The 16,156-nt window shown below is 48.4% G+C and overlaps 2 protein-coding genes across 2 annotated transcripts; one reads left to right on the forward strand and one right to left on the reverse strand.

The window, feature by feature from the left end:
- Positions 1-49: 49 nt before the first annotated feature.
- On the forward strand, positions 50-4,659 carry LOC135811355 (putative tRNA (cytidine(32)/guanosine(34)-2'-O)-methyltransferase). The gene is made up of 5 exons (XM_065324583.1): positions 50-258; positions 1,561-1,904; positions 2,722-2,806; positions 3,030-3,338; positions 3,492-4,659. Exons 1-5 carry the CDS (start codon positions 102-104, stop codon positions 3,890-3,892), a joined length of 1,296 nt encoding a protein of 431 aa, XP_065180655.1. The 5' UTR covers positions 50-101; the 3' UTR covers positions 3,893-4,659.
- A 228-nt stretch (positions 4,660-4,887) lies between these two features.
- LOC135812443 (phospholipase A2 group XV-like) lies at positions 4,888-11,426 on the reverse strand. Its single transcript, XM_065325812.1, has 4 exons — positions 11,127-11,426; positions 7,825-7,981; positions 6,515-6,747; positions 4,888-5,973 (listed from the first exon to the last, which is right to left on the reverse strand). Exons 1-4 carry the CDS (start codon positions 11,209-11,211, stop codon positions 5,207-5,209), a joined length of 1,242 nt encoding a protein of 413 aa, XP_065181884.1. The 5' UTR covers positions 11,212-11,426; the 3' UTR covers positions 4,888-5,206.
- Positions 11,427-16,156: the final 4,730 nt, after the last annotated feature.

Consider the following 16,156-nt stretch of genomic DNA (forward strand, 5'->3'; position numbering starts at 1 on the left):
AGAGTCACATGTCATAGATTTTCAAAGAAATACAAGAGTGATCGTGAGAAGACAAGTAGTTGTTGTATGAAGATTGCTAGATCGGCGGAGTGCATGCAACGATGGGTCGCTCGTCGAAGGACAAACGTGATATCTACTACCGCCTTGCCAAGGAGGAAGGCTGGAGAGCAAGGAGTGCTTTCAAACTGCTGCAGCTAGACGAGGAGTTCGATTTGTTTAGTGACGTCACTCGTGTTGTGGATCTGTGTGCAGCACCAGGTAATTTAATTCTTCATGGACATGATCGTGCAAGGACATTGGGTGCCTACATGACTTGTGTTCCGTTATTAGTCGTGCAGTAACGCCAAACCGGCATATGATTACTCGATCTCAGTCTGGGGTGGGAACGATCGATGTAAAAACTGCATGATGTTTTGTGAAGAATAAGAAGCCCAGTGCTCATCAGTATGCCAGATCACATTGTAGTGCACACACACACACACACACACACACACGTGCGCACGCACGCGTGCCTACGTACGCACACACACACACACACACACACACACACACACACATACACACAAAGACACGCACACATCTGAAAACACACACGTATCCGCACTTCAGCTACTCGTACCTTCATACCGTACTTCCCCACATATAAGCCCATGGGCTTATAAGTGAAAATTTGCTACAAAAAAAATATTTTGCTGCGTGAACATGTTCGGGTAGAAGCCCATGCGCTTATATGTGCAATAACGGTTTGTCTGTGTCCTAAACAACGGTGTTATCACAATGCTTAGCAGTATATTCAGCTCCCGGATGCTTCACCAATGGTGTTCACATATAAGTGCATGCACTTATAATTGGGGGGGGGGGGTGCGCTTCTGTCCGGACACACGCATATGCGCTTATATGTGCGGAAGTACGGTATATCCGTAATTAGCTCATCAGCACATGCTCCATTGAGCCAGGAGGATCCGTGTGTGTGTGTGTGTGTGTGTGTGTGTGTGTGCGTGTATGTGTGTGTGCGTGCGAGCGTGTGCATGTGTTTGCTCCACTGAAACATCCGTTACCTTAGGCTTAGCAAGGTAGCATCTGTCCAAGGTCACTTTGTCAACAGTCGCAGCGGGCATTTTGGTCATGTGCGACTTTAAACTGATCACGTGGCACGTTTGAAATGTCAACATGCACACACAGAAGCCACATCGCGTAGGCTACAGTGTTACAAATATCAGTGGTACAATGGTATAATTATGCGAGCCTTGCTTGATAGTTCATTGTCACCATCTCGGCAGGTATATCTTTACCGCCATTACTCAATCTACGGCATGTGCAAGGACAAGCTGCTACTACTACTGTTGCACTAGTAGCTTATCCTTACACTGTAGCAACATACTACAGTCTGTAGTAAGTTGCTAAACCCTGGCAGAAAGTGCTCAATACCACGAGGGCAGAGCAACAACATACTTCAGCCTAGTTCCAGTACTAAATTGTATATATGTAGGGCTATAGTGCCTGCTGATAGAACCTTTTTCTACCTTTCCCCTTTCTTCTGCTTTGCAAATGCGACCACAGGAAGCTGGAGCCAAGTGCTGAGCAGAAAGCTGTATAGAAAGCAGGCAGCAGCAGCTACTGCTGCCCAGCCGCCGTCGTCCATACCAGAGGAACATGATGTCGCTGCTACGTGCTCAGCGACGTCATCATTGGGCGCCGTCCGGGCTGATGACATTACTGATTCAAGTGCTGATGGTGCTGGTGTTGTGAAGACGGTTGGAGAGGCAAGCGCTGCAGCGAGTACTCTGGCCGAGATGAGCGCCCCGCTGTCGTCCTCCGTGGAAGAAGTCAAGATTGTTGCAGTTGACTTGCAGGCCATGGCACCTCTGCCGGGCGTGATCCAGATCCAGGGTGATATCACCAAGGTATGGGTGTGGGTGCGGATGTGTGGCCCTGTGGGTGGGTGTGCGGGTGCGGATGTGTGGCCCTGTGGGTGGGTGTGCGGGTGTACATGTGTGGGTGGGTGTGTGCGTGCTTGGATGTGTGTGTGTGCATGTGTGCATGCGAGTGTATATACCCGGTATGTGGTGGTGGTAATCTGAGAATAGTACACCTTGTGATGTGTTTCTATGGAATGCTGTATAAACAGAAATATTCGTCTAGAATTTAATTTCGTCTTTTTCGTCCAAGGAGCTTTTGGACTAAATTAAATGCCGGACTAATGTCGATTTGTCCAGCGTTTCAATACACTCTTGTGATCCATGGACGAAATTTACAACCGGACGAACTCCCTTTCTTTGGAGTCGGACGAAATTATTGACCATCGAAATTGTCTGCGTGTACAGGTCATATAGTACGTTTGCCACCCCAAATTCTTCTACTGTAAACCGTGAAATTATTGCCATGGTCTAATTTCTGCGAAATTCGCGACCGCGTGGAAGTCGCAAAATTTAGACAGCGCAAAAAGGAGATCCATGAAAGGTTTAGCAAGAATGCCACAAGTTTAGCAAGAATGCCATTCTGCCATCGCAAAATTAAAACCTCGCAAACCTGTCCGGATTCTGAAAACGCGAACTAAAAACGCCGCGAAAATTTCACGTTTTACAGTATATAAGGGTTTTTTGTACGCGGTTTGGGCATTTTGCCACCCCAACTGGCTCCTATAATATTATATGGCGGATTTGACGTTATCGCATAACCTCTCTGTGCTGACTGTGCTGTGCATGTTGTTCTCGGTACCAGGATGCCACTGCTCGTCAGATTGTGTCACACTTCACTGGTCATCTGGCTGACTTGGTCATCTGCGATGGGGCACCAGATGTAACAGGTCAGTTGCAGTTCTGGTGCAGTTTGTCCGTGTGTGTGTGCGTGTATGTGTGTGTGTGTGTGTGTGTGTGTGTGTGTGTGTGTGCGTGTGTGTGTACGTGTGTGCGTGCGTGTGTACATGTATGTATGTGTGTTGCTGCCGTTAGTGTTCTTGCTGCTCACCATACTCACCAACGCTACTACTACTGCTGCTGCTGCTGTTGCTGTTGTTGTTGTACGCGCAGGTCTGCATGACATTGACGAGTATATCCAGTCACAGCTGCTGCTGGCTGCTCTCAACATCACCACGCACGTGCTGCGGCCCGGCGGCACGTTTGTGGCCAAGATCTTCCGCGGCAAGGACATCTCCCTGCTCTACGCGCAGCTGAAGGTCTTCTTTCCCACGGTGACGTGCGCCAAGCCGCGCAGCAGTCGCGCCAGTAGCCTGGAATCGTTCGTTGTGTGCCAGGACTACACTCCACCGCCGGGCTATGTCCCCACAATGGCCAACCCGCTGCTGAGTAACGAGGCGATCGATTTCAACAGCTTACAGGGTAAGAGAGCATTGTCGCCAAACGACATGTTACTGTATGCAATGCTGTCTGGTGTTCAAGGACGTTTTTGGTAACTGAAAATTGTGCTGGTTTATAGAGTGCTTTAAAGAGGGACGACTGTAGTTGTGTGTATGTATGTTTGTATGGCTGCAGGGATAAACCGTGTGCTCGTGCCGTTCCTGGCCTGCGGGGACCTGAGCGCGTTCGACTCTGACAAGACGTATACGCTCAACGAAGGGCGTTCTTCGTCGTCGACGGCAGCGGGGAGCAGCAATGACACAAGTGGTTACGTGCACCACGATGCCACCCAGTCACCCATCAACCCGCCGTACCACACAGCCTGCGAGAAGAAGCGGAACAATCAGATGGCCCGTCTCGCCACCAACATCGTTGATGTCACGCCGTTGTCCCTCGCACTCGATTCGCCGCGCGTGCCGACTATGACGTCATCATCCATCGCCTGCACCGGCGAGCAGGCAACAAACTGCGCGAGTAATGACGGAGGAGACGGTAGTGATGCGGTGTCAGACAAGCTGGCCACTGTTGCGCTATAGTGCTGCTGGTTCTCGCGAGTGCTGCTAGGCTGAGTGACAGCCAGTGACCACCGGGTTTCAATGACTTGGCTTGCAATAGAACTACATTGTACTTACGAATCCCAGCTGTCTGAATACAGTACACACATGATCTGTGTGTCACAAACGAGGCTGGTCGAGGCAGCGCGAAGCAGATTTGTACATCATAATATGTCTGTGGACTGACTGCTTCAGTGTCGATCTCTATGCTCAAGTGCCCTGCAAGCACTGTGCCGGATATGTGTGTGGCCAGCACCTAACTGTTACACTCGTGGCATTGCCCGTTGCATGCACACAAGCATGACTTGAGACTGCTCAGAGCTGGCAGATTGCTGTACCCCGAGCAGGCTGGCTCACTACGTGCAATGCATGCTGCTTTGAGCAGACCCTGAGCAACCGTCTATACGGCGATTATCTTGGACCTGAGACACTCTCACCACAGTGTGCTGCCGTGACGCGGTCGTTAAGCCAAGCCATGACTTGCTAGTACTTTTAACTTTAAAGGTGCACAATGCTCATCTATGTTGCTTCTGCATACTGGCAAGTAGTGGTATTCTAGCCCTTGCTTGATAGTACATTATCATTCTCTTATTCTTGACTGATAGACCGAAGCTTGTGAGCCCTAAGTGCAGTAAGTTGTCCCGCATTCTTGAATGTTCATTGTAGTATTTCAGCAGGTCAGTGGTGTGGTGGAACTTTTCAACCTTCCTATTCACGGTGTTCATTTCTCTGATAATTTGATTGAATGATACCGGCACATTGCCCTGGCCTGCTCTTGTCTAGTCGAGTGATTAGATTGCACTCAGTTTGCCTGGTGCAGAGCTATACATCTCTCCCCCCCCCTCTCTCTCCCTCCTCCCCCCCCCCCCTCTCTCTCTCCCTCTCTTCTCAACTCCTTCCACGATGCGTGCTATGCATGCTTCTTGATCCGGAGACCTTTGGCCGGGGTGCCTCACCAGCATCACAGCACCTACACAAACCTTCATTTTCGAGAAAAGTGGAAGCAGATACTAACAACACGCATGATGAAAGCCTAAAAACATGACCTGCGTCTACTGGAAGAGCGTGCAAATATACAGCGAGTAAACCCAAACAATACAAGTTGAATACATACGTGCATGGGTAAATCAGGGGAGAACACAGACCTAGGCAATGGAGGTGAATGGCAACCTCTCTAGCACCTACTTGCTTGTGGCTAGTGCCAACAGGTTGTGCAGACCGGTGGAGCGAAAAGCATGGCGTTTCTTCTTCATCTCAACTTACTTGGATATTGACGGGGTGGGATGTCTTCTCTCTTCAGGCGTGTTCCTCCGCCAGAGCGTCAATCTCGGCGTGAATGTACTGGAAGACGTCCTTGTTCTGGATGGCCTCGGTGTGCTCGACTTTGGGCAGCTTCTTGACGACCAGCGGCTGTGATTGCTTGCCGACCCAGTCCTGACAGAACTGCATGCTTGGCAGTGGCACTATCCCGTCACCGTCGCCGAGGATCTCTTGCGTGGGTGCTGACCCGTCCAGCGTCTCGTAGTTGTATGCCCAGGTGGTGTCTATACCCGTGCCGTACATGCAGTACAGTCGCACGCCCGGCGCACCGTGCATCTCCTGGCGCCTGGTCATCACGCTGTCGAGTCTGCTTGCAGCATTGGTCATGTTCAGCGCCTTCATCATCTCCACGTAGTCCCTAACGCCGTACGATTTCCTCGCCTTGTCCACGATGACCAGCTGCTTGGCGGCACGCTCGGGCCACAGCCCCAGCATGGGCATTAGAAACAGAGCACTCTCCATGGTACGTTCCATGTCCGCGAGGTCGGCTTCGTGCTCCTGTGTGATGAGGTTGAGCCCGGACACGATGGCCTGCAGTGCCTTGGGCAAGCCCAGCCACACACCCTGCACAGAGAACCAGACCTTGATGTACTTGTCTCTCCAATCACTGTGCATGGTCAACAAGAAAGCCTTTAATACGGGAGCACCCATGCCGTGAGAGATGACAATGGCTGGTGCGCGGTACTTGGCGGTGATGTTCTCCACTAAGGCTTGCAGCTTTTCAAAGTACCCATCCATGCTCCCTGCGCCAGTAGAAACGAGTAAAGAAAGAGAAGGCAACGCTCAGGTGTGTTTTTGTGTGCGTTTTGTGTGTGTGTATGTGTGTGTGTGTGTGTGTGTGTGTGTGTGTGTGTGTGTGTGTGTGTGTGTGTGTGTGTGTGTGTGTGTGTGTGTGTGTGTGTGTGTGTGTGTGAGTGCCCGCCGCACGTGTGCATGCATGCTTGCGTTTGTGTCAGTCAGTTCACGAGTGTGTGATCTATAGTGCTATTTGAGTTCAATTTTTGTTCAGAAAAGAAACAAATTATTAAAGGAAGCTGTTTGATAAAATGACCTCCGGCCACTGACATGCTACTGATTGACATCCATTAACCTACAAGAAAAGAATGCCAGCTTCCAACCAAACAGCCTCCTCTAGAAGACAATGGAAACGGCGGTTAACTCGCAAGGACAGTGGAAATAACTGTAAACTCACAAGGACAGTGGACATGACGGTAAACTCACACAGACAGTGGAAACGTTGGTAAACTAAACTCACAAGGACAGTGGAAATGACGGTTAACTCACAAGGTGACTTTCGCCAGTCGTACGGCGCTGCCACGAGGCTCTCGTCACGCACATATCCGGCGTTATCGACAAAGTACTGCACGATGGCGTGGTAGTAGTTAGTGGTGTCACGCGTGACGGGGCTGCTGCCGTCATCCAGGTACTCGATGGACTCGGTAGATCCGAAGTACGGCACCCTGACTTGAACACCATCTTGATCATTGTACGTGCGTGTATTTGCATCAAACACCAACCTAGTAAAGAAATTGAGCAGGATAGGCAGGCACACGATACAAAATCAGAACTCTTGGGGAAGGCTTGCTACACAGAATCACATTGCCACAACACAACATTGATGCCCCCCTGCTGTATCGCATCATCCTGGCTGGCTATTCGCCAGTGGCGGGAATTAGATCCAGGCTTTCAAGTGCAGTGGTGCTATGTAGAATAATCCGAAAGGTCAGACATGCCGTGCTGTATGGCGCACAGTTTCATCCACAGGAAAACCTACACTGGCACGTATTGCTATCAGCAGTGCACGTGTTGGTTCAACACCGTAGTTTGACGTGTACGCTGAAGTCGCTTCACAGGTAGAAACTTGACATGGGCAAAACTAGAAAGGGTCAGATCGACAGTACATGTACGTACTTTAGGGAATCAGTCAGAGCTTTCCGCATAGTCATTATTTTACAACTGCCAGCCTGACTGTTTGCAAACTTCTTGCGGTAAACTTTCGAAACTGATCACACAGACGACAAGCGAAATCAGCCCACACCTCCACCAGCAATCGCTGAAATGAAATATCCCACAAAATCCAGATGAATACTTGACGGGAAGCGAATCATGGCAAGGTAAACAGTTAACGCTCGATGGGGTGGAGAATGGAGAGAGTAATTTGAGGCCTGTCCTGTAAATTTCTTCAAAAATTCTGGATCCATGCAAAAATTTAATGGTATACTAATACTACAAGCGATACCTGATCAAACTATTACAATTCACAACCAGCAACAGTACAACCAGGTACTTTCCTCACGGTTACTCAGAGTTTCGTGTCTGAGAACAACACTCATCAGACAGCATAGCCATGATCAAACTCCATGTAGTGAAACCTGTCTAAGACGACCGCCGCTCAGGGGATCTTCACAAGGTGGTCTCTGTTATCAGGTGGTCTCCTAATCCAGGGTAATTAGACTGGAAATGGCATCTCTGGGTCCTGGTTGCAGCGGTCTTCTAGGACAGGTTGTTGGGTAATCCGGGTGGTCGCCCTGACAGGTTTTACTGTGTTCTAAAGGTACAACTGAGTTTGTTCAAGATAGGTCACCACCACTCACGACATGTCGCGTGCAAAGCAGTGCGCAAACATATGACTGCTGAGTGTCGAGCGTAGCCACGCTTGTGTCCAGTTGCGCATGCTGGGGCAGAAGACCGGGGAAGGCTGGTGGTCCCGCGTGTGCCTAATCTCAATCTGGCTGCCGCCGATGTCGGGCACTGCAAGTGTAATCGATACCGACGACGACACGAAATTGCACGCGTACAAACACACACGCACATAACGCACACACATGCATGCATACATGCACATATATGTACACACATGTACACACACGCATACAAACACACACACACACACACACACACACACACACACACACACACACATGCACACACATTCACACACATGTACACACATGCATACGCACACACGCACACGTATGCATGCATGCATGCATACATGCACAAGCAAAACACGCACATCAGTACATGGACGCACATCAGTACGTGGACACACATCAGTACGTGGACGCACACACAAACACGCAGGCATACGGTATACCCTCTGACCTTTTGACCAAGGCGGCGACATGCTTATAGAGCTGCCGGGCAGAAACATGGACAGTGCTTGAGGTTCTACCCAACTTCTTTCAAGGTTATCATTTACAAACGCAACAGAAGGATTGATGGTGGGGGGGGGGGGGGGGGGTAGTTTTGGTGCAATAGATGTGCAATTGCTAGTCCTGCCGATCTCGCACATGGTTTAATAAGCCATTGCCTTTTCGGAATGTCCCTTGCGATCTCGCACACGGTTAAGCAATTAGCTTTCCGGAATATCCCTTGCGACCTCGATCCTTGGGGGTGATGGTGTTCTTACGGATTCGGAAACTCGGCCCCCAGCAGGCAAGTCTCACGTGAACCGTGATTTGTTCCGGATTGTCCCATGCGGTCTCGCACACAGTTTTTAAAATCATTACCGGTATGCCATTGGCTTTCCGCAATGTCCCTTGCACACAGTTCAAAAACAGCGACCGATGATGTTTCCAGCTCCAGGTTCACATCATGGGTTAACATTCAGTAACAGGTCTGAGTTGGAAGCAGTCTACGTAGAGAACTTGCTACACCATCCGCTGTTTATTTTAATTTTAATTATTAATTTTTTTCATTTCGGCCAGTAGGCTGCTATACCTTTGTGTTCGTCTTGGGGGTTAGACAAGGGGAAGTAGCCATGTTGGGGCATGAGCCCGCCTTTCGGCACCGAGAGTACAGCTCGCTCGACTTTGTCTGTACTGAGTGACGATGACCCATACCTTGATCTGGTGAGCTGTGTCATGGGGGATTTGCAGTCAGTTGTGCGACTGGGTATAATGCCATGCACTTCTGCAATGTGATACACGTCGGGATATCCACCGTGCTCCATCGTGTGAAAATATTTTCGTGAAGTGCGATGCACCCCATACACAGCAGCACATTGCACACCCTATAATACACTGCACAATCCCATGCTGTTTCCTGCATATTGAAGGTCTTTGAGTATTGTGCATGGTCGCTGCGTATGTCAAGGCGTGAAATGCCTGTGAAAGAGAAAGATGCCTGGTTCACCTCTGCGGGTTTAGCAAAGATAATGCCTCTTCCCAGTAGTCTGAAGCTGGGTAAGAGAAAGAAACGGAATGATGCAGACAACATGTCCAGTTTGGTTGCCAGCAGCAGCAACGCCAGCAGCCTTGGAGCTGCGGCAAGCCGGAAACGGTTAATGGACGTCGATCCGCGTCCCGAGCATGGTCGATCATCGAGCGCATCCGGCTCGGCTGACAACGTCATCACTGGCAACCCCCAGCAGTTTGACAACGCTGTAAGTGACATGTTGAAGGCGTTGCTAGACCGGCGGTCAGGCACAGGTACGTGCATTGGTAGCCAGCCAGATTGAAAAGTTAACGAAGAAAGTTGAAAAAAACATTATGTATTGAATTGACATCTGCCCAGAAAACGGATCTACCGATGCTGGAGAAAAAGGTCAAAGATGGCGACAAGACCCTGTCCAGAAGCGTGATTGAGACAGCAAGCCTCAAAGAGTCTACAGAGAGTGATATTGCCAAGATTCGAGACGAGATCAAAGTTGAAGACGACACTGAGTGAAACTGACCGAGCAAGGGTAACCCCGCACACAGACCCAAAGCCCAGTGCGAGTGGCCCACTGGGATACAGGAAGCCGTGGAGATGTGCAGGCCCTGATTAGAGAAGAGCGGGAGTTCGCGGCCGGAGCAAACAACGTAAATCCTACATGCACAAATCCGGAACAATCTGATAAATCTTGATCAACAAATCGAACCCCAAGTTATGTACATGTATTATGGTTTGAGGTGGTCCGCAAAATTCGCAAATGACTTTTCGAAGCGAAACTTTGTGACATGGAGCATTGGAGGGAGCGGCGGGGTTCAAGTACATGTACACGGCTGTCCATTTCATCAACGAGTTGAAAACAGATCGACGTACTTTGGAAAAGAATCGACGCAATGGTCAGCATCAAGCGTCCACAACCTCCTGGGCTATGCACTCTTGGTCAGACGTATATACGTGTGGTGGTTAGGACGAAGGGTAGTACTAGATCTGCGTACGAGGAAAAATTCGAAAGAGCAGCGGCATTTTCTGTCTTTCGTTCAAGCCATAATTAAAACGATACCGTAGAATCCCGCGGATAAGTCCACCCGCGTATAAGCCCATCCTCGCGCATAAGACCAGGCCAAGTTCAAACATCGCGAAGCGTCGTTGTACAAGCCCATGGGCCTATAGGTCGTAGCAAGAGTAGATAAACAAGAGTGTGCAACTCGCAGATGGGTTCGCCCATGGCGAATTTTTTTGTTGACGTCATCTTTTCTACGACGCACGCGCTGCGAGTCTTTTGGAAAGTTTTGCCTCGTGGACTTGGCAGGGCTTTTCATTACAAGGGCGGGGCCGAGCACGTGCTCTGCGGCAAAATGCACGTTTATCTGAAAAATGGTGACGTCAACAAACATTTCCGCCGTGGGCCGGGCCGCGGGGTATCTGCAGATTGTGCAGGAGAGATCTGGAGTTGCACACTCTTGTTTATCCTCTTGTCTTGGTCGTACCATGTAGACGTCTACGTAGTGCATTTACGTTTTTTTTTTTTACATTTCAACACAATCATCAGTTGTTTTTGTTTGCACAGCGATTTTCAGCAATGTATTTCTCACTTCCTTGGTACTTTTCAATAGCACAATTTTGGTGACGGCGTATAGCCCATGTCCGCGTATAAGCCCATGTTCTTGTATAAGCCCACCGAAATGTCCTTGTGAAACAGATAAGCTCATGGGCTTATCCGCGGGATTCTACGATATCTTACCGATGATGATCGGGAACTTGATCGCCACACAGCATCCTACGCGATAGAGACCCAGCGACAACACTAGCAGTGACAGTTTCAGCATTTTTCTTCCTGTCGTTCAAAGAACTCCGAGGCTGCCTTCGATCGACTTCATGAATTCATTGGAGAAAATCCAAAGCCGCTATGCTCGCTCCTTCACACTTGACTTGGAAGCAACAGTACTGTTACAACATTACCATGATTACAGCTACTGCTCAAAGAAATCCAGTCGCGGCACTCAACAAGTACTCGCCAGGCGTGGCGCAGCCCCAAACCTGCGAACACTGCCACTGACTGTGGGCTGCGAAATGGTGCAAGGCGCATGTAGGCTAGCATGTTACTTGAGTAACACGACTATAAGTTGTAGACGCCACGGACTGGATTTCATTGAGCAGCATGCACTGCTGTGCCGTTCAACTGTCAAGGACTGAAAGGTCAAGCAATGACCTTTCCGAAAGGTCAAGCAATGACCTTTCCGAACCCGAAGATATATAATTATTTTCATTCCAGTACGATTACATACGTACATCTTCATGGCCAAAAACCAGGCCGAATGGTGAAATTAAATTTTGCTCATACAAAACAAAACCGGATTTACTTTATACAATGTAATAATAAATTACTTGATCACAGCATGGTGTCTGTCTCTACGAAGAGAGCTACCACCCCGCGGGCCGCGACCCAGGGGAGATATCATGGTTATCGGTTATGCTCTTCATTTTCTTTCTTGTCTCTACTCTAGTCTAGAGACTGCGATACTACTACCTCCATGATAGTCGGCCATAGTATTAGTAGTTCATGTACGTGCATGTGTACTAGCAAGACTGTCCATAATCGTAATAATAGTTACACTACAGTTCGCATGTCACTCATGGAAGGATCTATGGCAGTATGGGCATAAACCTTGCCATAAAGACAAACTTCTCGAGTCAGCAAGAGTCAGAACCCCTTGGCCTGCATCAATAGGATTCAGTCGAATCAATACGCACGGAAATCAAAGGCTACCCCGCTCTCCCAATGTACATTGTTACATTTCTCTGACCGCTTGAATTCTTCTGGTGCATCATGTTTTTCTTTCGAGGAACAACATTCTGGTGGCAGGCGAGGCTGGTGACGATGGCTCGCCCGCCTCCAACATACTGTAAATCAACAAATTTTGGCCGGTGAGAAACTTTGGCCGATCTCGAAATGAAACTTTTGGCCGTCATTAAACTAATACTTTGGCCGATTAGGGTTTTCAAAAAAGAAATCGATCAGTAGTTGGTGCTCTCACATGCATCCATGCATCATGACAAACTTTGGCCGGCGATTTACTTTGGCCGGTTGGTACCCAGCGGCGAAATCAGCGAAATTAAATCGCCAGCGAAAATTAGTTGATTTACAGTACTTGAAACCGTTTTAAATTCCTTCTCCCCTCCTCCACGGGAGACCTAGTCTTTCACAGGATCACACAGATGCTTGCATTAAAGGGCAGCAGGTTGGCCACGGATATCCTCTTCCTAGACAAATCCCTCCTAGCTCTTTGGTCGGACATGATCATTATGACTAACAAGTACTCTAGTTCTTTTTTCAGCCTCTTCTTTCCTCCATCCGGTTGGGCGCACAGCCAAGAGTACATAAGGGGCTAATGCCTAATGGGTGTTATGATGATGACAGCAGATTATAACAAGGCACTAGCTGCACTGGACACACACTGCACGGAACATGGCGCCTGACGGCAACCGGAGCCCTCTGGAGGCCAGGGAGTCATAGAGTAATCACAAAAGGTCATTGCATGGGCTGGTCTGGTCCACAAAGCTGGACTCACCCAGCTGCAGCAGCAGCAATAAGAATGCATCTAAGCCGACCCCCTTCCTCCCACCCTCCCTACTTGTCCGGCCTAAAAGAGACAATTTAGATGCGGCTGCCGTTGCACATTTTCTGACCCACCTGACCTTCACACCCCTTTAGTTGCTAATGGTTTGGTACTACTCCCGGGCAGTCCCGGGCAGTCCCGGGTAGTCCCGGGCAGTCCCGGGCAGTCCCGGCAGGAGACCACTTGGGGCGAATGGGGGTTATGATGATGATGATGATAGCATAATTAAATTACGTGTACTTCAGTACATGTATTATAACAAGGCATGCGGCACCGGACACACACAGCACCGAACATGGCGCCTGACGGCAACCGGAGCCCTCTGGAGACCAGGGAGTCATAGAGTGATTACCAGAAGGTCCTTGTATTATTGGCTTGGCTGGTCCACAAAGCTCAACTCACCCTACTGCAGCAGCAGTAATAAGAACGCACCTACCCTATAAGCCCCCCCCCTCCCCGTTCCCCTACTTGTCCGGCCTAAAAGAGACAATTACAAAAATTGTAGTTGGTACAATATGCAATGTAGATGCAGGCGCTGATAGGTGGAATTCTCTGCCTGTCTCGTGTTGTCAGGTTGAGCATCTATCCGTTTTTGTTTCGCTCTGTAAAGAGCACTTAGGGTTCCCTGTAACAAGACGGCAACGTCTGTAGGGCCTTCCCTATCAAAATAATAAATTCTACTACTACTACTACTACTTGCATAATTATTGTTTGACCCACTTGACCTTCATACCCCTTTAGCTAACTAGGCTAATAATAATAATAATAATTCGCGGGATTCGCGTTGGCATCGCTTGAAGTTGAATGTTCAGAAACACACAAACTACTACTTGAAACTAGCCTTCGCTTCCGCAGGCCACCACTATGCATGCCTATGCCTTGCACACCTTTATATATATAGTGGCAAATGCAGACCTCACAAGTGAGTCAGGGTAGGTAGTAGCTACTGCTGCTTACCCTCTGGTTAATATGATCTACGGTCACCAATCCACCCACAAACACCAAGACTTAAAAAGGGTGGACTCGGATGGAGAGCCAAGGAGTAATTTAAAGCAAAGAAAGGGACCAATGAACTACAAGCTACGCTTTCATGTCCACTACCATCACCAGTTACTTGACAATCAACTCATGCGATAACATGGCACGACACTGACCGACGGTACTGACGTTCTACAACTAACTGCCAATCTGCTCTAGCACGTCTTGGATGCAGTACCGTTGGTCAGTGTCGTGCCATGTTATCGCATGAGCTGATTGTCAAGTAACTGATGGTGTTAGTGGACAGTATAGCGTAACGTATAGTTCCTTGGTCCTTTTCTTTGCTAGGAATCAGAGAAACTTCGGAAAAGTTGGATATATCAATAGGTGATACATGTACCGGTACTTGTTAAAAGAAAGAAGGTAAGTTCGCACGTCCGCGTTACAATCGGCCATACAATTGCGCTGAGAACCACAACCAGCTCATGTATTCTTTTTCTCCCCGGTGGGTTTTACCTATAGTTTTTCTTGAAGAGTGTTTCTGCTAAGTCTTTTCCCTTGACCCCTTTTTTACTTCCCGTTCATCCCATCCACCCTTCCAGGAAACTCCCTTGATAAGTATCCATTTGCTTTTGGAGAACCCTTCAAAATAAAGTCTGACGCTTAGGAAGTTTTGCTTGTGCCAGCCCACCACCTAAGGCTAAGGTGGCAGATGCAGCTACATGTACATGTAGGATCTACGCTGTGTGGGAAGATGTAATGACCAAGAAAGGCAACATAATCATTGGGAAACTGATAGCTGTGTACGGTGGGAAGCCGGAAAAGACGATGTGAAGTCCTTAAAGACGATGGGTTGCATGACAGAGTTCAAAAGTTTAGACAGCATGGCAATTAATTGTGGGAAAGTGCATGCACTTGTAGATTGAGTAGTTGTAAAGGTTACTACACAAATGTAGTACATGTACTGGTAAATGCTCACTGATGACAAATATGGTGTACCTATGCAAACGCACGTCCACAAATGAAAATCATGACGCGAATTTCTCTCCTCATCAATCCCTACTTGTCTTTCATACAGCTACATGTACTAGTAGTAGTACTGTTCTTTCAATCAAATGAACCCCTCGATAGGCACATTGCCTTTGGGTCATTTCATAATAATACTTGTAATAATAAAGTGAAAAATCAGTGAATCCAGATTGGAAGAAACCTAGTACCTACCTCGTACTGACTGTATCGGTTGATCGACACGCGACAGTCGAGACAAGTGAAATCCGACATGTACATGGCCTACAGTAGGGAACATGTCGAGTCGGAGAGCGCCCATGAATGGACTTCTTCATTGATGTACGAGACGTGCCGAACTAATTGCTTGTACAATTAGCAACTGTGGGAAACACCCTAGTAATCTTTCTCTTTGTATAAAATAATAATAATAATAATAATAAATAACGTCGTATGCATATCCAAAACAGGTGGATAGGTCATAGCAAGAGTACGGGGGTTATGTACTCTTGGTCATAGGCTAGGAACGGAGAGAGTATAGTAAGCTCGTATAGGAGTCTTGGTCACACCTGAATTGCTCAGGAGTGCTCCCAACTCGGATTAAGGATGATCTCTGTTGGACGTTAGGTCGGTTGTTTAGGCTTCTCGTCTACCGAGGGGTTTCCATAATACCAAAGCCGTATAAAAAGTGATGAGCTAAGCGATTTAGACGTCGCTGTCCTCTTACAGGGAACCCTAAATGCTCCTAGAGCGCAATGAAAACAGATCAATGCTCCCGGCAAGTGTAAAATCTACAAACTCGTACATTGGCACACTCTGGTCATGATCCAAACAAGCACCGGGTTGTATGGCTCCCTGCACGGGCGAAACGCTTCGTCTGGCCTGAAAAATGCTCCATGAAAAGCCTTTGGGCTTTCCTTGGCAAAAGCGGATCGTCGAATGAATAGTTTGCGGTTCAACGTATACACACGTGATGTCATAGACCCGGACATGGACTTGGAGTGCTCAAAAGCAGGGAGTATTGTACTACTCCCTGCTCAAAAGGAGTTGCGAGAATCAAAAAAGAGATTCATATGGGTGCAGCTAGTTACAACCAGGGAGTAGTACAATACCCCTGGTTACAACGCGACTGAACGGGCCTACTGGCTCTGGAGAGACACGCTATGTCGAA

The sequence above is a fragment of the Sycon ciliatum genome, chromosome 3 (genome assembly GCF_964019385.1).
Source record: "Sycon ciliatum chromosome 3, ocSycCili1.1, whole genome shotgun sequence".
Classification (NCBI taxonomy): Eukaryota; Metazoa; Porifera; class Calcarea; order Leucosolenida; family Sycettidae; genus Sycon; species Sycon ciliatum.

Excerpts from the sequence above, each read along its gene's own strand:
- LOC135812443 (XM_065325812.1), bottom strand. The coding sequence starts at position 11,211 with ATGCTGAAACTGTCACTGCTAGTGTTGTCGCTGGGTCTCTATCGCGTA. Across the intron at positions 6,748-7,824 it reads TGCTTTGCACGCGACATGTC|GTTGGTGTTTGATGCAAATA; the intron begins GTGAGTGGTGGT and ends TTTCTTTACTAG. Across the intron at positions 5,974-6,514 it reads CGACTGGCGAAAGTCACCTT|GGAGCATGGATGGGTACTTT; the intron begins GTGAGTTAACCG and ends CTACTGGCGCAG.
- LOC135811355 (XM_065324583.1), top strand. The coding sequence starts at position 102 with ATGGGTCGCTCGTCGAAGGACAAACGTGATATCTACTACCGCCTTGCC. Across the intron at positions 259-1,560 it reads GGATCTGTGTGCAGCACCAG|GAAGCTGGAGCCAAGTGCTG; the intron begins GTAATTTAATTC and ends ATGCGACCACAG. Across the intron at positions 1,905-2,721 it reads TCCAGGGTGATATCACCAAG|GATGCCACTGCTCGTCAGAT; the intron begins GTATGGGTGTGG and ends TCTCGGTACCAG.